Raw genomic sequence first — 27,404 nt, 5'->3', positions numbered from 1 at the left:
GAGCCAGGTTTCTAGATGACTGTGCCCTGGTGGCCGTGTGAGCCCCGCTGGGTCGGGGCTGCGCGTCACCAGCCCTCGACACTGGCCCTGGCTCAGCTTCAGGACTAGCTGTGCGAACCGGGGCAAGTCACTGGACGCTCTGCTCTGTCGTCTCTGTGAAGTGGGGGGCCAGCCAGGGCTCTCAGAGGGTGGCCCCAGCATGGTCATCTGCACCCCCACCTCTAGCACACAATGCCCAGGCCGTGGTGCCTGGAGTTGACATTCTAGCAGCTACTACCTTTGCCACCAAGAAGCCCTCAGGCCCCAAATGCCTGGGTTTTCCTGTTTGAGACTCATAAACTATGCATAGGGAGCTATATATTATTATTTTTAAATATTTTAAACCCATCAACCAGTTGAAATAGTCCCGTGCACTTATGCCCTTCTCTTAGAATCCCCAAGTCTTAACATTTTGTCACGTTTGGTTTCTGTCTTCCTCATTTTCTCTCTTTCTCTTTATTTATATTTATATTTGATATATATTTTTTCTTTTAGTGAACCATTTGGAAGCTGTAGACATTGCGACACCTGACCTCCAAATACATCAGCATGTGGGTCCTAAGATATTCTCCCACAAAACCACAGTAGCGTCAGCATACTCCGGAAAACTCACATTGACACAATATTATCTAACATGCAGTGTATACCTGAATATAGCCCACCTCCGTCCCAGGAATGTTCTTTCTAGTCCTTTTCCCTAAATCCAGGACCCAGCCGGGCATTGCACATTGCATTCAGTGGCCATGTTTTCTTAGCCGACTTGCACCTAGCTCCTGGGGGGGAGCTGACTATTTTTCATAACCTTTCTAATGTCTTCTGGTTGTCGCCCAGCTGAGGGGCGGTGGGTCTGGCCCAGGAAGGCTGGTGAGCAGCTCCTTTCTACAAAGGCGCTTTCATGCCCACTATTTCAAGTCTCTGCTAATTAAAAACTGGCCTACAGCAGAGCCAGGGCCAGTAGCTGTGCTCTGGGGTCCATTCCGCAGTGACATGAGGAAGCAGTCATAAGTGGGAAACTGAGAAAAGAGAAGCTACAGCTCTGAGCCCCAGCCTCCATGGCCCCGGGGAGCTCAGGGGATGTGAGAGCAGCCTCTCAGCCTCCTCTGCCTTCTAATTAGACAAGACAGCCCCGGCCTCTGGAAGTCCCAGCATGACCCGGACATTTAGAACCAGGCTGCCCACATTCCCAAGTGTTTCGTAAAAAGCCGAATAACGTCAACCTTGCCCGTCCTTACAGAGAGACGCTTGCTTAGAGAGGTTACTGAAAACAGGAACCCACTCTTCTGCAAGTCCCGCGCCTTCCTCGTTTCTAGCAGAGGAAGTGCAAGGCCGTTTAGCAACTGCTGTTCTTCTTGATAGCACGGGCTTCTTCACACCCACAGGAGGCCTGGTGGCCCGCTCACTCTGCCAGAGCAGCAGCAGCTGATGGAGACGCGCTGACAGCGCTCCCGGCAACCCCTCCTGAGCTACTCCCTGGGGAGAGCATGCCCAGCTTCTGAAGGTACCCTGAGGGACATGGCGGGGGCTGGCTGGGCAGAGACTTCAGGACCCCTCAGCACACAGCGGGCAGGGGCTTGACTTTCCGGAGACAGAAGTGCTCCTTGAGAAGGGGCAGAGCAATGTCTCAAGTGAGGCCCCACAGCTCACCAGGTGCCTGCGCATCGCGGCTGCCCAGTGAATGTCTGGTGCGTAATTATGTGGCAAGAAGGCCTGGGAGGGCTTGGGCCGGGCCCGCTCCTGCCAGCGGAGATTGTCCAGCTACACGACGGCCTGGCGCAGAGCAGGTGCCTCACTAAGGACAACTACTTCTTGCTACCAGACTTCCTAGCAGGGTGACCCTGGGCGAGTCATTTAAACCTCTCCAGGCCTTCATTTTCTCCTCCGTAAGGTGGGAATAATGGTACCCCATTCACAAGGGTATTGGGCAGATTAAACGAGCTAACACAAGCAGAGCACCCAGGCTAGCTTCAGACACATAGTAGGTGCTCAATAAATGCTATCAGCATGGAGTCAGGACACCTACAGGTGCCCCGAGCCCAGGGAGGCCGGCGCATCACAGTAGTGCTTCCAGGAGTTTGGGGGTGTGGATCTTCTCGGGGACGATGTCAACAACAATCGATAATAACCAAAGTGGGTGGCATGTGCAGGGGGCAGGGGTAAGATTAAAAGAGAGGCAGAGGGAGGTATATAAATTCTGGAAACATAAGATGTTAGCATAGGAGAGATTTTGGAGAACTAGACCTCGCTAAGGAATGTGGCCCAGTCCATGTTCTTTTAGGTGCCTGTGAATCCAGAGAGTGTGGCATCAGGGCATGACCTGGGCTTTGGCCTCGGCATGTCCTGAATTGGGGCTGTGTGTGCGGGTGTGACGGGATGGTGTCTGCCACGCCGAGCGGCAGGGGAGGGGTGTCACGTGAAAAACTATTTTCCTGCAATCCTGTAAGATTACGATTACTATTTGCTTTTGACAAATGAGAAAATGAGGCTCAGAGAGGTTAAGTGAACCGTCCAAGTCACACAGCTGGTGAGCAGTTCTAAGGGGTCCGAGGGCTGAGGTGGGGAGGGGAGAGCCTCAGTGAGAGCCAGTGTGCAAAGGATAACAGTGTGCATCTGGAGCAGTGCCCTTCATCTGAGGAGAAAGACACCCCAGGGTCTGCAGGTTGTCTTCTGTGGTTTGCTGTGAATGCTGAGCCGCAAATCTATAAACTGACCTGTGGTCCTTTTAGAACTGGGGAGGTAAGAGCCAGTCCTGATGGCCTAGTGGTTAAAGTTCGGCACTCTCCGATTCGGGGGCCCGGGTTCAGTTCCCCAGTCGCGGAACCACACCACCCATCTGTCAATAGTTATACTGTGGCAGCGGCTCACAGAGAAAAACTCGAAGGACTGACAACTAAAATATAAAACTACCTACTGGGGCTTTGGGGAGAAGAAAAAAAAGTGAGGAAGATTGGCAACAGATGTTAGCTCAGGGCAAATCTTTCCCAGCAAAAAAAAAAAAAAAATTAAAACAAACAGTAAAGAAACTGGGGAGGTAGGCCCAAATCAAAGTTCTGGCAAATCTGTTGCAATTTTATTCTCCAGTTTGAAGAATGCTATTCAAGAGTGCTTAATATGCTCTAAAAAAATATAATAATAATAATATTTTTTAAAACCTATGGAATAGACAGTCTAAAATCTATTTAGACTCCTGCGTCTTAAACAGATGTAGAATTAGGGCACCACGGAAAGCTGCTGTTTTAATCCGCTACACCTGGGTCAACATTCTAGGTCAGCGACCCATGAACCTGTGACTCTGGGCAAGTCACTTGGCCTCTCTGACTGTTAGTTTCCTCCCCGTAAAAAGACCAGCTTTCTCATGTGTTTGTAAGAAGTTTAAGTAATATACAATGTGTAGGAGATGCTAAATACTAAATAGCAGGTATTAACATCATTCCTAACCCAGAGAACTGGAGTACATTGCATTCCTGGGGTGTTGCAAGACAGTAGATGCTAATAGGCAGTGTTAATATGATGGATAAAACTGCATAGCTGATGCACTGGACACTCCTCGATTTTTCTGGCTTATTTCTGCTTGTTCCTCCATCTCACGTAAATGAAACAGATATGGGTAGGTTTGCATTGTAGCAGACTGAAATCATTTTCCTAATACAGAAAACATTTCCCCACTCTGAGTTTCCAGAGCTGGCGACATATTTCTGAGGGGAGTGTATCTTTCTTAAAGACTGAGAAGTTATTCATCCCAGTAAACCCCAATCAGCTCTCCGCATTTGTAGATGCTGCTAGTTTTTCATTTTTCATTTGACATTCAGCAAGAATTTATTTCCCCTAGCTATAAGAGAGAGGCAAGAGCTTAAAATTCTCATTAAGGATTTCCAGCATGTCAGGCCAGACCATTTGGTTCTTGTCAGCAACCTGAGGGCCCTGTTGGTCCATCTATCCATCCATCCATCCATCCATCCATCCATCCATCCCTTCCATAGTAAATGCATTGGGTCCATACCATGTGACTGACTCCCTCCCTCTCTCACCTCCCCAAGAGCTCCAAAGGAAACAAGTACACTGGGTCCGGACCACTTCCTCCTATCTGAGAATCACGAGCTTATTTCATTACGGTAACTCCAGCTGCCAACAGAAACCGTAGGGCCTCAAAGGCTCAGTGGCTCACTTTTGTTGTCAAACAGCCTTGCAAAGTCATACTTCCCTCCTTGGCACGCCCCAGGCAGCTGGGACCAGGCCGGAGGACTTGGGGGAAAGCTGGGGAGACTCAAAGAGCTTCAGGAGGAAGTGAGAATTGTCCTCCGGATGCTCCTTAGGGGAACGACCACCTTGAGGAGGTGGGGCTGCTCCTGGAAGCACAGCATTCTCCACATGCACTGTGCCAGGCATCTTACAGACAGTAAGTGAGCACCGAGGACGTGCCAGTCACCTGCGAGGTAGTGATTTTCCATTGAGGAATATAACAGCCCTGGACCGTGTTCTCAGGAAGTCTACAGCCTCGGAGGGAGTGTGGGTAATGCACACATAGAGAAACAAATACTTAATGATGTACTGTGGTGTGCACCATGGAGAGACCACCCAGAGCCCAGGACACAGAGCAGAGGGGAACAGGCTTAGTCAGTGAAGTCTGTTAAATTCAATTCTCACGTTAACCCTGGGAGGTTGCCACACTCCTTCCCAATTTACAGATCTGCCATCTTCCTCCCCCTCCCTCCCCACCACGCCCTCCAAGTCACACAGACAATCAGCTTAAAACTTACATCCTCTGGACAGAAATTCCAAGCACCCAGAGTGTCAGGACCAGTTCTCGTGCTGCCCCCTTCCTGGGCGCATTGTTTCTTCAACTGTCATCTAGTCCTTTTTATTTCCTTCTGGAATGTCTACTGTGTTCCAGCCGTGAGTAAAAACAGATCTGATCTCTCTGTCTTCACCGCCCTTACTGTCGTTCATCAAACAGTCACACAAATGATTGTGGACATTATAATGCCCTTCAAGGGCAATGCAGGCGTCCCTGAGGAGGTGAGGACGGGATGGGAGCTGAACAGAGCGTAGCTCAGCGGTCCTCAGCCCTGGCATCTGTGCGTTTTGACAAGTGACTTACAGTGAGGGGCAAGGACCCCAGAGCAGGAGGCTCAGCATATGCAAATGCCATTATTAGGCAAAATATCCATTTCCATCTCACTCACAAGAGTGTGAGCCATGCTTATGATTCATGTGTGTGAATAAAAAGAACACTAAACCTTTCTGGTAAATGTGACGTCATGGAGAAATCACTAACCTTACAATCCCTGAGCCCAGATGTCCGGACAACCTTTAGCATCTCCATTTACCTCCTCCTTCTCAAGGACCCTGCACTTCCCAAGTATCCATGTTTGGAAGGAAAAGAAAAAGACTATTTCATATTCACTGTTTTCCCTTTCTGCATAATTGTGTATTTGCGTAATCTAGTAACACAATAATTGTCTTTATGACTCTTGTTTCATCGTCAGTGTTTATCATGTCAGCTAGCTTATAGGATACACATATATATATATACACACACACATATATACACCAGCCCTGTGTACTGGGGGCCTCTGTGCATGAAAAGCTGATCTAGAAAAGAAAGAGATTGGGGGATTTTTACTTTTTATTTCAGTGAGATGGTGAAGCCATGTCAGGAATGGCTTTATTGACACTTCTTCACACAGACCTCCTGCCACAGGGTCCAGGCCACAAAGGCACTTGCTGGTGGCACATTTACTGTCAGCAGGGGCGAGCCACACAGACCAGGAAATGCACTCAGCCTGTGTGACACCTGCCCTCTCTGATCCTTACTTGTGAAAACCCAGCAAGGCAGAGACGGCTATGTAAATTTTTAAAATGCAAACAAACAAAAAACAATGAAAAGAGGATTAGTGACTTAATAAGAAGTGAAACTGAAATTTGCCCCAGTACCAACCGGTCCCAAATCTGGCTTCTTCCTGTGACATCCAAAAATGACCATAAAATGTCTTATAGGGTGTGTCCATCCTAATGGGGTCTTAGGGCTAAGCTGAGCCTCCCTCTTAGCCTGAGAGTATATGAGATCCCCCTCTGGGCACTCAGGGGTGAAGGGGCCAGAACACAGGTTCATGGACACATGGGTCAGGCTCTCTTGTAGTGGACAGAGCGCTAGACATGGCATTACGACTCTTGTCCAGACTTACTGACTGCCCTTGAGCTGGTTGCTTGGCTTCTCAGAGCCTTTTCTGTGTAACAGGAGGGCACTAAATTGCTACTTTTGGATCGGCGCTTTATACTATCCTAGGATTGCAGTGTCCCGTCAGAGGAGTGGATGGGCAGGAGTGCCGAGCTCCCAACCCCCAACCAGCAGCTTGCTTTTTTCTCTATTTCACATATTGAGCTTCTGGGGGATCTTTCTTTAAAAAGGTTTCAACCAGCAGGTTTGAAATATCCTGGATGCGAGGATTCCAAGGTCTCCTCCAAGTGGCCCTTTGAGCCTCTGACTCTGAGTCAGGCAGGAGGAGAGGGCGGGGTGGCGCATGCGCCTTTCTGTGCTGGCTGCCTGCTCTCCATCGGTCCTGCCTGCCCAGTGCCCAGGAGCCATGCCTGTGCCACAGCCGCCTTCACCATGCAGGGAAAGGAGAACAAGGTCGGGGGGGGGGGGCGGTCATCGGGGACTGGCCTACAGCTGCACCTGCCTGAGAGGAGAGCAGGGAACAATGTGGGTCACAGGGCAGGCACACCTGTTGAGCGAGGTCAGGATGTGGTGGGGTGCCCCCGGAAATCCTGCGAGATCCTTAGCAGGGAAATCAACCGATGCTAAGCCCCTGTCCCCAGCTCTTATCGTCCCTGGTGCAGACTGTCAGAGCACAGGCAGCACTGAGCAAGTTCCAAGTCAACAGGGCGGGTACGGGGTACCAGTCACAGCAGGGCAAGCTTGCACAGTGAGTTAGCTGGCCACCCAATACCCCCACGGAATCCAGCTTTGGTAAATTTTTAGCTATCTTACCAAACTTAACTCTGCTTTAGATATGACCTGTAATTTAATCCTCAAAACAACCATCTGGGGCTTGTATCTGTATCTCAAATTTATGGATTTGAAAATCAAGGCTCAGAGAAATGCCATGACTTGCCAAAGGACACACAGCTGGTAGGTGGGGAGCTGGAATCTGGACTCAGGCTTGCCTGCTTTGAAAATCCCCTTTTCAAGGCTCCCTTATTCTCCCCAAGTTCTGCTTCTGATTTTAAAAGCAATTCATGCACATGGGAGAAAATCTGGAGATTTTAGAAAGGTATAAAGAAGAAATCGATAAACTCACCTATAAAACCACTGCCCAGAGAGAGAGCCCTTGGAAACATCCTGGAAATAATTTCCCTGAATATTTTTCTACATATACGTGCATGCATGTGAAAGTTTTATAAAATTGGGACAGTATAGGCACAGTTAGCTTTGGGGGGTGGGGGGCGGTTTGCCCTACAGCATGAACAGTTCTGTGAAATAATGCTGTGAAAAGCTGGGAAGCGCTCCATATGATTCACTCCTGACCTTTGCACCAGGCCAGGCCACCTAAGAACGGCCATGGGAGCTGAGACCCGAGCAGGCCTTCACTGGCCTCTCTCTCCTGGCCCTTCTGCTCCTCCAGCCAGATCCCCAGACCTGGGCTTCCAAAGGTTGCCGCCTGACATCCAAGAGACCCCTCGGGACCTCCGTGTCTCTTGTACTGAAGTTTCGCCCAAAAGTTTATGGTCCCTGAAGTTTGCTCTGATGACTTTAAAAAAATCACTTTTCTGTCGCGTTCTTAGACTGAACCAGGAAAGCAGAACAGCTTTTTGTGGTGGTTGAGAGCACAGGTTATAAGGTGTGAAGCCTAGCTTTTCCTCTGACTAGTCATCTAACCTTAGACAAGTTACTTAATTTCTCTCTCCTCTAGAGTGGGGGAGTGGTGAGCAACCCAGGGTACGACGGCTATAAAACTCTTAGCCCAGGGCCTGGCATAGAGTAAGAGCTGATCAACCATGGAGGTCGGGGTTCTGGTCATTACTGCTGCTGTGGGTGTGCGGATATGGTGGACAATGAGGTTCCCCACTTGTGGCATCATGCTCCGCCATCTTAGAAGCAGGACACATGAAGGGGCTTACAGCTGTCACACTTTGTGGAAGAAATTTCGAAGGCCAAAGGGGAGGTTGCATTCCTAAGTAGGTTTTCATGTTAATTCCCACGGTCACCAAGGTTTTCCGACTATTCCTGGTTTTGCTAGACAGTCCAGACCTCTTTCCCTTGGTGGGGGTTCCTCCAGGTCTCTCCGCCTTGGCATACTGTGAAGGGGTTCGGGCTACCTTCTGTTCCAATGGGGAGGCCTGGCTTTTGGAAGCACAAAGTGGATAAGGTGCACAAAATTGTCCCGGGATGCTGCCCCGGGAATGGGAGGGTCTGAGAAGCCTCAGCCCCTGGTTTATGAGACAACACAGAGCACGCAAGGAAAGGATCCCTGATCTGGTCAGACAGAGACCTGCTGGAGAAGGCACATCCTGCATTCCTGATGGCAACTGCCTGTGGGCGTGTGACCTCTCCAAGCCCCGCGTCTCTTCAAATGGCGGCCAGCCATTCACTGACCAGAGTTCCTTGGTCATCTTTTTCCTCCCCGTGGAGAGACAGCAGCATGGCCCTGGGGGGAAGGATGTGGGTTCTGAAGTCAAAAGAGGTGGGTGGGCACCCTGCATCCTTGCTCTGGGGGCATAGGCTGACCTCCACACCCTGAAGGTGAAGGACAAATATCTGCCTCTGGGGATGCTGGGAAGGTTAAATGCAATGGCGTCTGCATCCGCTAACTGCCCACCAGAAGGTGGGTGTAGAACCTACATGAACTGCCCTCCCTTGATCCTGAAGAACATAAAGGCAAGGTTTGGATCCTGTCTAGTGGGACTTCATAAGAAAGTGATGATGGATCTTTACTCTTATTCATAATTTTCAAAAAGCCATTGAGTCTTGATTGCTGGAATGAAAAGGGGTGAAGTGGTTCTCTTGGGAGAGCATCCTTTCCACTCATGTCATTTTTCAGAAGAGTAAACTGAGGCCCAAGGTCACGCAAAGAAGACAGCATTGGTCCAAAGACTGGGGGGTAAATCAGAGGCAAAAGCCAGTTGGGATCCTTTGCCATCACAAAGAAGAGGGAGAAAGAAATCAAGAATTTCCCGAGCTGACGTTAATGAACTCATTTCTCTTTTGCCCTCTCCTTATTGTTCCTAGAAGCAATTATGCCTCCCATCCCCTCTCTCCCACCTCCAGCCACCGCATAAAACTGTCACAGATTAAATCAAATTGTTCAGTCCGTTCATCAGGGAGACTCAGCTCTCATTCTCTGGGGGCATTTTCACTCTTCTCAAATAAAAGCCTCTTTCAGATAAGTTAACTCCTTCTTGGAGACTAGAGGAAGCCAGCGAGCAGACCGCTCAGGTCTATTGAGACCTGATGGGTTTCTGAACCGCGCGGGGCATGGCGGGCCTGTAGCCCAGCCCCAGCGTCCGCTCTCAGCGCACACGCGGACCTGCCGGACAGGAACAGGGAGAGGGAGAGTGCCAGAGCAGAAGAACCCAGGCTTCTAGGATCTGCTCCACCTTTCTCATCTTGAGACCCTGGGTATGTTTCTTTTCTTGGATGGACCTCAGTTTTCCCATCTAAAAAATGCAAGTTTCAAGTCTTTTTATTTTCCCCTGTACCGGATTCCATGAATCCCCCCAAAATAGCACACAAATGCTTGAGAAGAATTATAAAGTTGGTTGGGAAGAGAGGTGAAGTTGGAATTCACCTTGATAGATAACCAAGGCTTTTCCCAGCAAATTTTCTAGAATTGTGGTGTGAGGGAAGGATGAGATGGATGTGACGGCCAGTGGGAGGCTGCTGCTTGGAAAGGGCTGAGGGAGAAGATGGAGGGGAGGGTGGCTCAGGTGGGCTGGAGGGAAGGGGCACCTGGGGTGTCTGGAGGGGCGGGCGTTGACACCCCAAGTGGGCGCTCTGGCGTGGGGTTAAAGGCACAACCTCTTGTGTGTAATTGAACCTTGATGCCAAGCGTCAGGCTGCAGGGAACAGAATGGCATTGTTAGGGGTATCGAGTGACGGTGCAGTGCCCAGCGGTGTGGGGACACTTAAGAGACCGAGGGGGCGAGGCCAGCACACAGGTTTCAGAGTTCTCTCCGCAGGGGAGGGCTGCCAGGGCCTCTCCTTGGGCTTTCTCCAGAAGCCCAAAGGCCTTGGCGATGACAGACGGGGAGGCTGAGGGACTGGGGTGAGTGGTGGACTTGCCCTTGCAGGAAGGCACTGGAAGCAGGCAGAGCAGAGGCGGTGGGAGGCGTCAGCGGGACGTCTGTGCAGACCACACTGGGGGCCAGCTCCTCAGATTCGGAGGCCCTTGCTGTGCTCCTGCCCTGTGGGTGTCTAAGGTGGGGCCTGAAGTGGGTGGGACCACTCGGGCCTGCCTTTCTCGAGGTGCTGGCTCGCGGCTATGGCACCTGCTGAACTGCGGGGAATGAGGCCTCCACCCCCTCCAGCAGGCTTGGTTTTCAAGCACTTTTTTGGAGTCTGTTTTCTTGAGAGCCTAGGCCAGGCTAGGGGACAGACAACTCGTCTCCACCCCCTGGAACCACAGTGATGCTGTTTAAGCCTGCCCAGCCTGCCCGGCCTGCAGGAAGGGCCCTGCTATGGTCAAAGGCACCCCCTTAGCTATATTTGGGGTGGAGGGGAGATGGAGAAAGAAGGGCCGGGCCTCTCTTCGGGAGGGGCCTCACTGGGCGTTCAGACATCCCCATTGTTTCCCAGCATGAAGGCCAACCGGATCAAAGACGACCCGGGGAGTCTTGACTTTGAACTTGCGGCTCATTCATTCCAGCCACACCTTCTGCAGCGCATTTTGAATTTACCGTTTCTGCAAGCCTTGTAATTATGTTGGGAACAGCACCATTATATTGGGCTCCATCAGTCTGAGTTATAACTGATGAAGTGTTCGTGGAAATATTTAAAACATATTAACTTTCAAAAAATACTCATTTTGGTTTTCCTTGTTTCCTAATATGCTAGGTCTCCCACCTGCCCCCTCTCTCCTCAAAAATTAGGAAATGGTGCAGACCTCCCTCAGCCTCTGAAATGCCTTGCTCTGAGACCATAGACCTTTCCAGAATCTGAACATTGAGCACGTAGAGGAAGGACTTAAGGCCAGAGAGGGGGTTGGATTGCCTGACTTTCAAACTCATAAGGCCTTGACCCTGAACCTCAGACAAAGAACGGGATGGAGGGCAAGTTTCTAGCTGGGCTGGACACGGGCTGGGGGAACCTGCCCCATCAGTTCTCCTCTCTGTCCTCATGAGACACAGACAGCTCTGTCTGTGGGTGTGGCCTTCTCTATGCTTCTAGCAGCCCGGGAGAACACTTTCATTCTCTAATCACTTAAGTTCCTTTCCAAAATCCTTGTATAAAGTCCCTGAATTCAAGCTTTTATCACTATGGGAGAATCAGAAAATGTAATCAGAAACTGTAAATGGCAATAACATGGATTTTAAGCCAGGCCGTGGTCTAAGGGCTTCACACGCTTTATCTGTTAATTTTGCAGCCACGACCTAATGTTGCTTCATTAGTATTCCCCGAAACAGACAGGAGCAGGTCAATGACTTGCCCAAGGTCACTCGCTTGGACGTGCAGAGCCAGAATTGGAACCGTTATGGAACAAACCGGAGACTTAGTGTCAGCAGTTCAAATCTTGGCTCCACGGTTACGTGCCATGTGACCTTAGACAAGGCCCTTACCCTCTCTGGGACTCAGTTTCCTTCACTGAAAAATGGGGTTATGGGTGCAGCGATCCCAAGATAATCTAAAGTAAGAGCCGATGTACAAGTGCAGGAGTGGCGCATGTGGCGTGCTGCAAACATACAGCCTCGTTACCGAGTTTCCCCTTTTCAGTGTTTGTTAGAACATGTTGAAAAACTAGAACCAAAGAGGGAAAGTTGAAACAGGAAGCATCCTCTGCTCACCCCCTTCACTCCTTAGTTTTCAGTGTCCCCCGATCCCTGTGCTGGGAGTCCAGGGCCGGGCTCCCGGGAAGAGAGACCCTGGGGGGGGCGGGCGTGTGAAAGGCTGCCACCGCTCACACAAACACCGCCGCTCGCTGTCAGCTGGCGCAGGCAGGAATGGAAACTTTCGCCACCAACAGCCTTTGCGAGCAACTTCCCTCTCTGTGGTTTTTCTCTGTCATTCCCTTGATAAAAGAATGAGAGCTGCGCAAATGTAACCAACACTCGCCAATCTGCGCAAACGTAACCAACACTCGCCAATCTCATCTTCCCCTGAAAACACCCGCCTTTCAAGGAGCGAGCCGCCTGAAAAAATGATGCACGATGTACTCTAAACTAGGTCAGTCTCCACCCAGAGGGCTCGGCGCGTGGTTGACTTGCTGTGTGTATCCCCTGTGCCGTAGGCTTCGAGCGACTTCGACAGCCCAGGGAGAGAGAGAAATGGGAAACAGCATGAGATCCACCCCGGCCCCTCCCGAGAGGCCTCTGCCCAACCCGGATGGTAAGTCTGGCTTCTTGGGTGGATGCTTAACTCCATCCCGCGGGAGCCCGGGGTGAAGACGGGGCGACGGCAGATGCTGCTAACTGTTGAAGCAGGGCAATGGGTACAGAGGGCTTCTTTATTCTGGTCTCTCTGGCTTTGCTTGTCGTTAACATTTTCATAATTAAATGTTAAAAAAGATTGAGCAGGGGGCCGGCCCTGTGGCCGAGTGGTTAAGTTCACACACTCAGCTTCGGTGGCCTGGGGTTCGCTGGATCAGATCCCAGAGCAGACCTACGCACTGCTCATCAAGCCATGCTGTGGTGGCATCCCACATAGAAGAACGAGAAGGACTTACAACTAGGATATATAACTATGTACTGGGGCTTTGGGGTGGAAAACAAAAAGAAGAGGAAGAATGGCAACAGATGTTAGCACAGGGCCGATCTTTCTCATCCCACTCCACCGAAAAAGATTGAGCAATGGAAGGATGCTGACTTGCTGGGGTTTTGTGATGTACCTTCGAGAGCATCTGGTTCAATCCCTTTATTTTATAGGTGGGGAAACTGAGGCCCACAAAGGGAATATGGTTTATCTCATTAGCTATTTGTAGAGTCCTATTTCCAACTGAGGCCAGTCCGATTTGGAAACCTAGGCTCTTGCTCACCCCACCCTGCCAGCCCGTGATGTAATATCCATGGGTGTAATGTTATCCTGGGTATATATTATCACAGTGCTGCAACGGCTTTTTTGATGTAACTTCACAAAACTAGACACGAGCCCTAGGAAATCTTCCTGAAAATAACAGAATCCTTGTGTTCCATTGGTAGCATCAGGTGTTCTAGAGGGATGGCACGATGTCACGGATTAATCAGTGATGACAAAAGTCAGCTTTTCCTGGAGATGCCAGGTGAAGCTAGGCTCCTAAAGCCACATGGTCCTTCAGGGCGTGGCCAGAGAGCTGGGAGAGGGCACAGCAGCCCCGGGGGCAGTGGTGCCGGTTGCTTTGAACACCCTGGCCTCTATTTCCTAGTCAGGTCACTGGGGGCCACCATGTGGGTCCTCTAAGCCCCTGGGAAGGAGGTGGTCAGGAGGTCAGGTAACCCATCGGTGTCCCCAGGGTGAGTCATGGGGAACCTTGGGACACTTCTGCCTTCTCCCTGACATCACAGCATTCGGGGCCTGGTCTCCATCTCCTGACAGGGGTGACCATGCTGGATTCCCCGTGCCCCTCTCACCACCGCCCTGGGGAAACTTCACAAGCATGGTGTTCACCATGAAGCCTGCTGAGCCGCCACTCAACACTCAACCCCAGAGTGGACGGAGCCAGGTTCCCACCCTGCCTCTGTGGACGCTCATTCCATGACTTCTCACTTCTCCCCAGAGGGAGACAGCCAGCTTAGGCAGGTCACAGAGCCCTGCAGAGACCTGCAGCCCACAGCCCACTCAAGTTAGACGCGGCAATGCCACGGCTCTCCTTTCCAGCCCAGTCACTCTCCTCCCCAAACCCAAGGGGAAAAGATCAAAAGAATGTTCCCAGGACAAAGGAGATGGAACCACGTGATAAGGTAGAGCAGAGGGTAGCGGGGCCCTTTACCTCCCATTTAAGCTCAGCACCATGCAGCTGTGCCGAGCGGCCATGTCTGCTGCCACCGCAGGGAGCCTGGGCCCCTCCCCACCTCCTCCCACCAGGGCCACCTCTAGAAAACCGAAACCCTAATGCCCAGGACCCAGGCCAGCTCAGGAGGACTCGCCCACTGAATCCATCTTGCCTTGTCACCTCTCACCCTGGGGCTGGGGGGCGGCATGCTTGAACAAACCCCATGAAAACATGGGCCCCCGAGGACTCGCTCATTTGCCTTTATTTTTTAAATGCAAATTGTCATGAAATAAGTTTCTCTTTTTCCACGGTGTGGGTGGGAGGTCACCTCTCAAAAGGGCGTAGAGGGGTCTCCCCAACCCTCCACCCCCGGGAAAGAGAATTCCCCAGGTCGTACCCAGTTGTGATCTAGGCAACCACATCAAGCATCGGCGGGTGACCTTTCCATCCTCCACCCTGCAAAGTTTCCCTTGTGCCGGGTCCCAGCTTGATTTCCTCTTTTCTCTGACACCTACTTGAATAAGGGAGAAGGCGGCACGCATCATGCTGCATTAGGTAGACTCTCTTTGGGTTTTCACAGAATGAATGCCTTCTCAGCTAACCCTCGTGCTTACTCATTTGGCTAGTCTCAGATACTCAGGAGGGAGTATGGGGAGCTGACTGCTTTAGGCCAACGAACGATTCGCGCATCCTCTGACTTTAGCGTGAACAGTGCAGCATAAAAGCACCAAAGGCCGCTGGCGCTGCGCGGGGATGGGCAGGAGGCCAACCTGTGGACTTCGAGATGGACAAGTTTTCTGAGCTTTTAGATCATTCTTCCCCCTAACCAGGGCTGTGAATGCCTTGGAAGGCAGCTCTGACCATCTGTTTTCTGCTCAACTGAGCTTTCCAGAACATTCCTGATTAGTCTAGCTCCTAGAGACTAATATCACAAAACCCACAGAGAGAGTAGGACTTGATGGAAACAGGGCAGGTCTCACAGGTGAAGGGCCTTGTTGAGCTTCTGGTTCAGTCCCTTGGACTTTGGGTGACCTTGGGTAAGTCCCCCAGGCTCCCACGAGTGGGGACTCAGCTCTCAGACCAGATCGTGACAATCCCTCCGTCACAGCAATCACACAGCACAGTGTAACTACCTGATACATGGGAGTGGAATTCCTTTTTATAAATTCCATTTGGGGTCATCTGATTGCACCAGGCTATGTCTAAATGGCCATCCCCCAAAAAGTTTTACAGTGGTAAAATTGGGGATTCCATGACTTGTTTACAAATGATCTTAAATAGCTCATTTTCTCTGTAATTCTACGTGTCGTTTGGACTCCTCCTCCGTGCCAGACACAGGCGGTACAGAATTGAACAAGACCTAGGGAACTCCCACGTAGTGGGAAATGGCATGATTTCCACCTTCAAATGAGAATTCGGTCACATCGCGGCGATCTTTGCCCTCTCCTCCCTTCTTACCCCTCCTGATTGCCCTGACCTCAAGTGAGATCTCACTGACAGAGGTGGTAAAGCAAACCCGGACACTGTTCAGACCCCTGTCTGCACAAGGATGGAAACAACGCTAAGCCGTGCATTTACATAGCATCGAGGGTGCTGCCCCGTGGAAAGAAGGGGTGGGTGGGGCTCTGGGGAGGAGGAGGGGGGCAGGGAAGTCTCAGACCTAGCCTGGCGCTTCTCAGTGAGTGGTCCTCAGATGAAGTGCATCGGATCCCCTGGGAAGTCGTGAAAAAGGCAGATTCCTGAGCCCCACCCCAGACCAGCTCATCAGCATCCAGTGATACTGGGAGGTGGCAGCATGCCTATTTCCTCATAAGCCCCCTGGTGCATCTTAAACCCCCTAAAACTCATAGACCGTAGACCTGGCTGTTAGCCCTGCCCCTACCCTAGCACACGACAAGAGATGAGAGAAGTCACTTCGTCTTCATAGCATCTCTCTGTTCTCACTTACAAAACGGGGATCGTTAGAACTACTTGGTGCTTATAGTGTGCCAGACATGATTCCACACGCTTTACACACACCAACTCTTGATTCTCACAACAGCCCAGGCAGTAATCACTATTGTCATCTCCACTGCGCTTTGGAGGAAACTGAGGCACAAGAAGGTTCCATTACATGCTGGAGGCCATACAGCTCGGAAGGGGATAGACGGGATTTGAAGCCAGGTGGCCTGAATCCAGTCACTCTCTTCACTCCCACGTTATATGCCTGGAGAGGACGGACTTTCCAGAAGCTCACATGCTCTGAGGGCATGGACACTCTCTAGAGCAAGGGAGAGCGTGGCTGCCAGATTTAATGACACAGACACTCAAGTGCTCTTGAGAGGGATGCCATAGACAAGAATCTGCGTCAGATCTTTGACCAGATCTGCATTTCCCATCTGGGTCTTACTCACCCCACTGCTGGTAAATAAGATGGTTTTAGGTGGCACGTGATCCTTCAACTTTTATATCATTGTACATTTAACGGATACTATTAAAAATACAACTAGCCCATCAAACCCAAGATTTCACATTTCTTAGAATGGTACTAAAGATTTTTTTTTAAGTGATTTAACATAAAGAAAAAAATTCTTAAGTAGGTAGAAGTGTGGATGATACTCAGCTGTGACAAGATAAGAGCAGGAGGTCAAGAGTTGTCTACATCCTCTGCTGATAGGTTAACCCGGTTTTGAAACCAGGCACTCAGCTTACCGGTTGTGTGTTCTTGGGCAAGGCTTTCTACCTCACTGTAGCATCTAAGAGCCTCAGGGTCTACTCAGACCCAGTCTGCCCCATCTAACAGATGGAGAAACCAAGGCTTTGGGCAGAAAAGAGCTTTCTGGACTGCTGTGTCTCACTCCCCAGCCCATAACACAGGACCCACAGGTACCACTCTTGGTTTGTGGTGACCAACAGAACTCAGGAGACCTTCCATCGGGCCAGTCTGCGCAGCCCTATCTGATGGGTTAGGTGTGTGTATCTCCTGTAAAAGATACTAAAGGCCGGCCAGCCCTGAATTCTCTGGAGGTCATGAGTTCGGGCATGACTCAGGCATGCAAACCCAGAAGCTCAATTCGCAGAGTGGTGTAGCTCCTTGCCCACCAACTGCGCGGAGCTGCCTGCGCCAACCAGGAAGTGTCATTTAAATCAGCCTTGGTCCCAACCTGTCACAGTTCAAGTGTTAACTGGGGAGAGCCTGGAAACCAAGCACCAAGGAGAGGTGCTCTCCCCTGGACATGTTACTAAAACTCCCCCAGCCTCCATCTCTTCATCCTTTAACTAAGAGGATGGGTTGCTTTGGGCTGTATGGAGCATTGGAAGTAAAGAATGGCTGGTTTTGCTAGACAGTTATAACTGGGACCTATTGAAACGTATTCAGCATTTCGGAAGAAATTGTAAGGATAGTCCAAGCAGTATAAATAACCTCTTTTAACCTCTTTTAACCAAGTAATCTCTGTGGCTAGTAAGTCTGCCTGGTCTAGTAAATCTCCTTCCTTTTCTGGGCTCATTTCCTGTTTTACATTTTGGTACCTTTTGTTCAATCCGACTCGTTTTTGAGTTGAGCTCTCAGCAAATATTGGTCTTTTGAATTTCATCTTCTGTTCTCACCAAATGGAGTTTGTTTTTAGAAGATAAGAATATTTTCAAATTTATACCACTGGAGGCTTTTGAAAATTTAAGAAGCTATTGTCTGAAATTGGTCTTGGATTACAGAAGGATAACCCCACCCCATCCCATAAAAATGACATTAACTGCTACTTATTGAAGCAGGCTCTACGCATACCCTGCATCTCGAATCCTAACCGAATCCTATGAGGCAGATTTTGATATTTCCCATTTTTATACACGAAGAAATTCGAGCTCAGGTTGGTTAAAAATAAATCTCTCCCCACATCGCAGAGCGATTCAGTGGTGGAGGCGGAACTGAAGCCAGGCCTGATTGATTTCAAAGCCCGTCCTCTCTTCTGAAAATTCTCTCGGGATTTCTCCTTTCTTGCCCAGCACAGCTTTCTTCACTTAATTTATTTCCTCATCTTATGTCTGCAATAATCTCATCGGCTTCCTCAGCACTTCTCTTCACGTCACTCATTTATCTGAGTTAATTCAAATGCTCAGCTCTCCATAAAGCCAGGGGGCCCCAGGAAGACGTGCTCATGTGTTTGAATCGGATCAGCAAACTTAAATTTCCTACCATGAGTTTATTTCACTGTAGGGACCAAAGCTGGTGGAACACTTGGTTGGGATGCTGGCACCCGATCTTGTTGAGAATGGCTGCCCTTCCTGTATAAACACAAACCAACTCCAGTGCCTTCCACTGAATCAGTCTTTTGTTTGCCTAATACCAAAGGTGATAAAGGTAATAGAGATGAGCCAGAAATCCCTTGCAAAGGACCACAGAAAGGCCATTACCTTTAAGCAAAAGCCCCCATACAAGATTTTCTCAGTGATGTTTTAAGTGTTATAGCTATAAAAACATCATTATTACGGAAATTCCACAGGAAATTCAGCTTTGTTATTGTGAAATCGAAACTCTCCAGCCCCATAGCCTCTTTTCCCCCATTGAAACCATTGCTTTTATAACGGGGGTTTTCTTTTTGTTTTTGTTTCTGTTGGGTTTTGTTTTTAACGTTAGGAAAGACAGTTGTTCTGTTTCGCGCTCTTAATCTTGCATGGGAGATCAAAGCCCCCATCGCTCTGTAGATGCGCAGTCTGTTTCAAGATTCTATCATTGTCACAAATAACAAATGCTGTGCCTCTCATCTCAACCCTTGATTTCCCCAAGGGGCTGGTTCTGTGATGACCGCCCACTGCTCTGTCTGCCACAAATCAGGTTTTACTTTTAAAATGCAGCATAATGGCAGTTTTTAAGGGCACGGTGGGTGGCACAGGGGCCTCTCCATACTGTCACTGGACAAACCTGCCTCGAGCATCCTTGATGGGACAGGCTCGCTGCTGGGCTGGGAGCTACAAGACAGCTCCCCCTGGAGTCCACAGTCACTCCCCTGACAGCCACACAAACGAAAATACGACCTGACCGGGGGCATTGCTTCAAAGGAAAAGCACAGGGGCCCGAGAGCGGGGTATAGCAGGTGGCTGAGCCTCCGGAGGTGATTTTTGAGTTGACGGAGCAGGGATGACAAGAGAGAGGAGAGCAGGGTGTGTGCCTGGCAGAGGAGCAACCTGTACACAGGCTCTGAGGATGGGGGAACCTGGCAAGTCAGGAAAAACAGGGCTGCGCTGGGCACGCAGTGGAGAGCGTGTATGTTAATAAGTGGTCCCTCCGTATTTGGGGCCAGTCGTCCAGATTTCCCTCATGCAGGTGTTTCCCAATCCTTCAACGTCCATACTAACCAAGGTCCAAGAGGGGAAACATGCGTCCACACTCAGAGCAGAAGAGTCCCCCTCATAGTCGGGCGGGCTTACCAGGAAGCTGAACAAACCCTACGCATTAGGGCCCCCTCACTGGCTCGGCAACCTTCCTAGGGACTGGGCCTGATTTTGCATTTGCACTTTTGTCTTGTTTTTCTTAAAGAGGGCCTGCAAATTGGCACAAGCTTCATGCCCCACAAAATCTGGAGCCACCCATTATCAGAACCCTGGACTCCTGGATGCCAACCCAACATACATTTTAGAGCTGCCTGTAATTATTGGGGTGGGGTCTGGGCTACCCAAAGGAAGAACCCCTTTTTTAATTGAGCAAAGCAGAATGCAAGGGGGTCTCCTTACAGGCTCAGGGAAGGTCAGAGGCCTCAATAGGGTCAGCCCTTCCGCGGCCCGACACTGCTCCTTCCATGAGCCTGGACCCTTCTCAGTGACCACGGCCACCTGGAGGCACTTTTGGTTTCCAACGCACAGCCAGAAATGCTTGCTTTTACATGTTTATCATCTGCGATTCGGCATCCCCAAGTGAATGATGCATCTGAGGGCGCTGTTTCACGGTGATCACCTGTTTCCGATCCACTCTTACTCATTCTAGTCCTCAAGCTCTCTTTCAACTTAGTCTGTCTGGGGACTTACGACTTGGAGACTGCAGGACATCTGAGTTGTAAGGGGCAGGGTCTAGAGGACCCAACACGGGAGCATCCGGCTCCTAGAAAGTGGCCTCTTTGGGCCACCAAGCATGCCATGCCTGAGTGCTGAGATTTCTCCAGATTTTCCTGGGGTGAAGTGGGTAGGGATTACCCCTCCCACAATTACTGGGTATTCACTCGAGCGTGAGCTCCATCAGAGCTTGCCCTATCGCCACGCTTGGCCCACAGTAGGTGCTCAAGCGAAGAATTGCCCAATGAATGAATAAACGATGCGTTATCCAGAATTTTGAGTTGAGATGCTCAGCCAGTGCATGGAGTGATAAACATTGTAGTAAACAATTACGGTATTTGCTGATTTATAAGGTATATTACTTTCCCCCCAAAAGTACCCTAATATTACCCTGCATCTAATGCATCTGAATGATGACAAATCACTAGGCTGTGAAAGACGGATTTTACTTGGTAGCAAAAAGCGAATTCACACGTTAGCACTGAATCTCTGCTCTGCAGTAATCTGTACTCACAGGAGTACACCAGAGAGCATGCTTTCCTTTTCAAAACTTTGCCAGAAGGACTTTCAGTATCCATGTGATTAAAAAGACTCAACGTTCTTCAACGCCCGCCTTCTCACCTCAAAGTCCCTCTTAAAGAGATCTCCAATACGGTTCCCTATGTCCTATAAGGAAGAAGTGCTTTGTCGAGCTTCAGAATTAGTGTCTCCTGGTCCTGGTGGGTCCTCAGAATTCATGCAGCCTCACCCCAACCTCCCCACCCCAGGGTTACAGATGTGGGGCCCACAGGCCCAGAGATGGCACCTCAGGGGATGGTAATAAAGGATGTGTCTATAGCCCCTGTCATTCATGAGGTGCTGCCACGTACTTTCATCTCCGCTCAGAAGGACCCTGGAATGAGGTACCATTAGCGCTGTTTTGAAGGTGGGGAAATTGAGGCTAGTAGGCACTCCAGGACTTGCCCAAGATTGTATAGATCAGTAGACACGGGGCAGACCCTGAAGCCAGATCTTGTGACTTCAGCTCAGGGGTCTCTGGATCCCCATTTCTCAGAGGAGAACATCAGGGCCAAGGCAAGCTAAGGATGGGAGGAGGTCACCTGACCCGCTGCGGTCCTTCGGGCACGCTGCACCACCATTCCTGCAGAGAGGAGGGCCTGCCGTAAACTGCTGTCTCCAAACCAGTCAGGTGTCTGCAGCTGGAAAGTCCCAGGAGGGGCTCATCTTTGCGCCCTCCTCTCCCAGGGCCGCCTTTTTGTCCCCGTGAATAAGAACAGCCCTTGTCTTTGTTACCCCAGGACTGGACAGCGACTTCCTGGCGGTGCTGTGTGACTACCCATCTCCTGACATCAGCCCCCCCATATTCCGCCGAGGGGAGAAACTGCGCGTGATTTCTGAGTGAGTTAGCTTTCCAAAACTTTTATAATTGCCCCAAAAGGATGAACTCTATGTCGGTGGGAGTCATCAGATTTTAGCTACAACTGTCCAATTCCATGCTGGCTCTGGTCTGATTGTGAGGTGAGAAATTTGGCCCATACGGCAGGCCTTCAAGCTTAATCCTCCTCAATGCTGCCAGTGGTCTAAAACCTTCAGTGGCTCCCCATTGCCTGATAGGTAAGATTTAAATTCCTTAAGTTGGTTTTGACACCCATTATGATCCAACTTTTGCTTCTCATATTGACTTCATCTCCCACCATACATGCAGTGTTGATATTATATACCAGTGCAGACTTTACGTTATATACCATGGGAAGGAGGACCCAGGGTTCTGAAGAAACTTCTGCTGATAAACAAAAAGTATTGCCTTCTATCCTGTTGTCTCTCGTGGTTTGAAACAGGCTATAGAGAAATAGCAGCTCTAAGCCCCTTTCATATAGATCCTTATTGATATAGGCACGTGAAACTAGCTTGGTTCTCTTGCAGAGTAGAAATCAGTGTATTAAACATTTATTTTAAAAAGTCTCCAATGGTGGAACATCAGCTGGAAACATAGGCTGCTGATCTCTGAAAGGGGCCTATTGCCAGCCCATGAGAAGATTTCCTGGTTAGCTTGGAATGGGGGATACGCTTAAAAACTACATTTTCATATGGAGAAATTCGGGACATGGGGCCAATGATAGGTGTTTAAAAAGGAACGTCCCGAGGTGCCCCAGATTAAATCTGATGTCTCTGTTGATTGATTCATTCACTCATTTGCTTTGCCACTTACCTCTCTCCCTGTCCTCTCTGTTCTTCCTCTTACAGCGAGGGGGGATGGTGGAAAGCCATTTCCCTTAGCACCGGTCGAGAGAACTATATTCCTGGAATATGCGTGGCCCGAGTTTACCATGGGTGAGTACATTTCTGAGATAGCATCGATAAAGCACGGTATTTATGCTAGCGGTCTGTAAGTGTGCACAGAGCGATTCCAGCACAGTACAGTGGGACGGAAGGCATAGGTTCCAGAGGGTCACTTCTACTCACAGCTCAGTCCGCAAGCAAGGAAGGGGGTGACCTTGGGCTAACCCCTCCCCCTGTCCGAGACTCGATTTCCCCATCAGTAAGACAGACGACGGGAGGTAGACCTTTCAGCTCTAACACGGCATTCCTGGCACATGGTAATAAACACTCAGGAAATATTCACAGGAGGCAGCAGCCAAAAGTCAGTCTGTCTGGCTTCAAATCCTGCCTCTGTTGCTCTCTGCCTTTGTGACAGCGGACGAGCTACTCAACATTCTACGCATCAGTTTCCTTTCCTCACTTGTCAAACAGAAGTCATATTATCAAGCAATAGGGATAATAATATATAATAGTATGACCAAGGTATAGCGGAGTTAGGGAAATGAGATGAGATGATACACAGGTAGTTCCTGGAGCAATGCCTGGCATTACAGTAAGCGCTCGACACATATTGCCTAAATCACATCCAAAACACAGAGAACGCTTCCTCCCAGCAATGCTGACACACCCAACCTGACAAATGGGTAAGTCAAGCAGAAGAAGAGAAACTCTAAACGGTTGGGCGTGGCAGACGAGACAGGCACATCGCTCTCTCCGGCACTTTCACAGGAGAGGCCCTGCGGCATGATAGCAGCTCTGGAGGCCAGAGCACCGGCCGGAATATGGGGGGCTCGCTCCCTGACTGCCATGGAAGAGCCTTGGGAAAGCTTCTTACCCTCCCTGAGCCACAGTCTTCTCACCTGTCAGGCTACCAAGGCGGGACCTTGGCAAAGAAGTGTACACTATATAGGAAGGAAGAAAGGAAGCACCGTTTTTATTTGAAGGGATCCAGAAGTAACTTCTTCACATTCAGAGAAGGACTGTGCGTGCCACATGCTCCCCTGGGGAAGCAGACATAAGTGCCTGAATATCTTGAAGAATGTAATTCGCTGCATTTCATTGCAGTATGACTGCTTTGATCATGAGGACCAAACCCCATGTCTGCACTGAGGATGATGAAAGGGAGCAGAAGTGGGGCAGGAGCTGCCGTGAGAGTTACGTTCTGAGAGAGATGTGGGTCACGGAACTCTTCCCAGTCAGCTGCGTGTCGCTGATCCATTCATTTGTTCAGCGAACAAGCATCAACCCCTTCATGCCGAAGGCTGGCAGGAGCTGGGGGTGGTGGGGAACCCGGATGAATAAAACGGAATCACGACCCTAGGGAGTTTCTGATCTAGTACATGCAATAGATGTCCTTAAAATATAGAACAGGAAGAGAGGAAGTGCGGCATAGTGGTTATGGAACTGGCCGTCCCAATTCTAGCTCTGTCAGTTGCTGACATGGGGCAACCTGGACAAATTACTTGATCACTCTGACCCTCAGTATCCTCATCGGTGTGAAAGAGGTCATACTACCCGTCTTAGAGGGTTGATAAGAGGATTAGATTTCAAGTGCTTAATATGGTATGCGGCCCAGAATTAGTATTCATACACAGCTATTGTTATTGTTACACTGTCTTCATTTTTATAAGTGGAATTTCATGTAAGGACTTGAAAGGATGAAAACTTGTCATGTACACTAAAATAATATGCTATACATTGTGGAGAATTAAGGGAAGAGTTGAAATATTTGGCCAAATATGGTATAATCACCGTCTTAACAACAGAAGCGCTCTTGGAGACCAGTCCATAAATAAATGGCATCTGAGGTTGTTTCTGTGGGTCTTCTCACACGTGGTACTTCAGCTGGCCCCTTCAGTGACCCACTTGTGTGCCACGGGGAACGTTAAAGGGTGCAAAGCAGGAGAGCATTAATATTCCCCACAGCACACACGCACTCAGAGCTGTGGATTAAAAGGCGAGGTCCACTCACTGAAATACGGAGACCGTTCAAAGCGATGCGCAGTTGCTTCCGAGTGCGCACCAGCCAGCTGCTAACAAAGCATTTCCTTGCACGCCGAGACCTGGCGGAGCCTGCTCTGAAACATGACTGAGGGCCCTTTCCTCTGAACACTGATTCCTTTGTGTATGAGCTGCTTTCTAAAGAGTATTCAGAACTGTCGGCTCTCCTACGGAAGGCGAACTTTCCATTGGAAAGCAGGACTCCGGGATTAACAACCACCTTTTTTTAGTGTTAGGTGAAAAAAAAGAAAGAAACACATGCACATGCATAGGGCCATGACAACTGTGCTTAAAATATGTCGAGAAAGAGAAGACAAGAAGGAACTAGAATGAATGCAAAGTGGGGCTTGTCGAGTTGGTGAAACGATGCACCACTATTGCTCTCTTTCTTGTGTCCACCCATGCATTCACAAATGTACGCCAAGCTTGATAACCTGGACACAAAGATGGAACCCAAAAAGGCAGACACAGTCCCTGCCCTCACGGGGTGGTGAGGGAGAGGCTGGGAAATTGAAGGATAAGGGAGGTAGACAGTAAACAATCTACCAGATAGGTCCCTTATCTCATTTTAAAATACTGATATATTATGTAATGCAGAAGGGCACAGTGCAGGTGGCATTTGACAAACGGGATAAGAAATACGTTTTGTGCATCTTTGTGTCTTCATTATCCGCAGTAATCCCTGGCATGCAATAGGTATTCAGGAATCTTACTGGAAAGATTAGAAGTAGGAAGAAGGCAGGAAGGAAGGAGCAGCCGATTGCCCTCCTCTTTTTAATCCCAACAGTTTTATATTAACTGGGCCTCGATGTTAATTCTGCACCCGCCTGTCTGTTCTGGGGGAGGGCGTGCTCAGTGCTCAGGATACATACTCATGGCTGTCCCCCTGCTTCCCAGCTGGCTTTTTGAAGGACTGGGCAGAGACAAGGCCGAAGAGTTGCTGCAGCTGCCAGACACGAAGATCGGCTCCTTCATGATCAGAGAGAGTGAGACCAAGAAAGGTGAGCGGCCTGCGACTCATCTTTCCATGCTCTGGTCAGACAAGCACCTTTTGCTCCCGGCTGACTCATCACGCGGCTCATTTTCCCTCCTCCCAGGACGCACACAAATCCATCCAATGTGGTGAGCCCCCTGCGCCCACACACCGCCGGTGAGGCCAGCATCACAGCTGGGGGCCTAGAAACAGGTAGCCCGGACTTCGTGGGCACGGCCGTGGCCCTGCCCCATAGCAGGCCCTGCTGACTCCTGCTGGAAAATTTCCCATCAGCCGAGAAGAAAAGCGAACGCCAGGCGTCGGCAGCACCTGGCGCAGAGAGCCCATGGGCCTCCAGCTAGGCCTGGCCTGTGCTCTCAGGCTCTCTGACTTGGGCGGGCCATTTACTTCTCGGGGCTCAGTTTTCTCATCTGTGAAATGGAGAGAAAGCCCCTCCCCTGTGAGGTTGCGGTATGATTCAAATGCACTAATAATTGTAGTGCTCTCGCTGCACAGGGGACCCTCAATATCAGTTCCCGCTGTGCCCTATGATGCAATCAGAGAGCTTAGAGCATCAGCACAAGCAGACGCACCTTCTTACATACATGATCCTTATCCTTATAATTCCTGTACTTCCTATGCGTTAAGTAATTCAGTGAAAAAGAAATAGCAGGGCTCTGTCGTGGCTCAGAGCAAGGGTCCCGAACTCTCATTTGGGCTGTGTGAATTACCAAGAAGTCTCCTGTCTCTCCAAGCTCAGGTTTCCTTACCTATAACGTGGGATTCACAATAGGAAAGTGCTTAGCACGCTGTGTGGGTGGGAGTAAGCACTTAAACTCGCGGGAGCAGAATACTTAGCAGCTAGGGCTTTCCCAGACTGAGAATAATCATAGCTTTTTACATAGAGAAGATATTTTCCAGTTCTTAGCCTGCTTCTTGCACACCTGCCATCAGAGAAAAGAGACGTGGCATCTGAGAGTATTTCCCACTCGTCTATTAAGCGCCAGGGCTGCCTGGTGCTGGAGCCCTTCACCGAAACGAGCACCAGCCTTAACTCTGGGGATGCAGGGACCATACATAGTGATAAAAAAATCCAAGGAAAACGTTTCTCTCAAAAACTTGAATGTGCCGAGGGACAGCAAGATCAAAGCAAAGGGGAAACTTCTGTGCATATCCCGGGGTCCCCCGAGGCAGGAGACCCAGACTCAGACCCTCTAAGCTGGCATGGCCGAGAGGTGGGGGAGAGAGATCCCAGCTTGAAGTGCCAAAGTTTGTCTAAAACTAAAGTTGTCATCAGGCAGAGGTGCAGCTGGAGTGGGGCTGGGGTGGGGGTGGCGGGCTCTGCTCCCTTGGGTATGCAAAGTTCTGATAAGTTTCCACCTGCCCCTTGACCTGCTCACCATACTTCCAGTCCCCGTTGACATTACCAGAAGACACATGTTGGGTTGAGTCAGAGGGCAGGCCTGGGGCAAAGAGAGGGCTGCCCATCAATGCTCTCGGAGGCCTGCCGGGGACAAGGGGCAAAGCCCAGGTCTGCCCTTTCCGAGCTGTGTGCCTCTGGCCATGTGGCTCAGGGGCGCTGAGCCCCAGTTTCTCCATCTGTAAGATATTTGGGGACAATACCTCCTGGGGTCTTTCTGAGACTCAACAGAGAGGTTGCTTGGAAATAGCTTAGCACCCTGCCCAGCCCACACAGCAAAGACTTGGTACATGCTACGGACCTGCCCCCTCACCGCCTCTAGAGCGTACTTCCCTCCTGGGACCCCAGACGACAGAGCAGCAAGGACCCTTAAACATGACCTAAGCCCCATTCTCTCACTTTCCATTTGGGGAAGTCGAGGCTAAGAGAGGGGAAGGCACTTACCCAAGCTTCTGCTCTTCTAACCCATATGGGGTCATTACTCTAATCGTGCTTCAGGAGAAATAACATGGTT

General features: G+C 50.0%; 2 protein-coding genes across 5 annotated transcripts in view; one reads left to right on the top strand and one right to left on the bottom strand.

The window, feature by feature from the left end:
* Window positions 1–27,404, bottom strand: part of TG (thyroglobulin) — a 243,372-nt gene that overhangs the window by 60,075 nt on the left and 155,893 nt on the right. The window lies entirely within an intron of this gene.
* SLA (Src like adaptor) overlaps window positions 1–27,404 on the top strand; it is a 64,161-nt gene that overhangs the window by 28,780 nt on the left and 7,977 nt on the right. Inside the window, exons 1-5 of one of the 4 annotated variants that reach the window (XM_008515506.2) lie at window positions 693–1,537; window positions 12,480–12,577; window positions 21,476–21,575; window positions 22,422–22,508; window positions 25,395–25,498. In XM_008515506.2, the coding sequence (XP_008513728.1) occupies window positions 12,517–12,577; window positions 21,476–21,575; window positions 22,422–22,508; window positions 25,395–25,498 (352 nt within the window). In that variant the 5' untranslated portion in view covers window positions 693–1,537; window positions 12,480–12,516. Of the gene's footprint in view, window positions 1–692; window positions 1,538–12,296; window positions 12,578–21,475; window positions 21,576–22,421; window positions 22,509–25,394; window positions 25,499–27,404 lie in introns of those variants that run through there. The other 3 variants (XM_070632112.1, XM_070632113.1, XM_008515505.2) reach the window with 3 other exon arrangements.

The sequence above is a fragment of the Equus przewalskii genome, chromosome 8, assembly GCF_037783145.1.
Source record: "Equus przewalskii isolate Varuska chromosome 8, EquPr2, whole genome shotgun sequence".
NCBI lineage: Eukaryota > Metazoa > Chordata > Mammalia > Perissodactyla > Equidae > Equus > Equus przewalskii.
The sequence above is the reverse complement of the archived record's forward strand: the minus strand, read 5'-3'. Positions and strand labels throughout refer to the sequence as shown.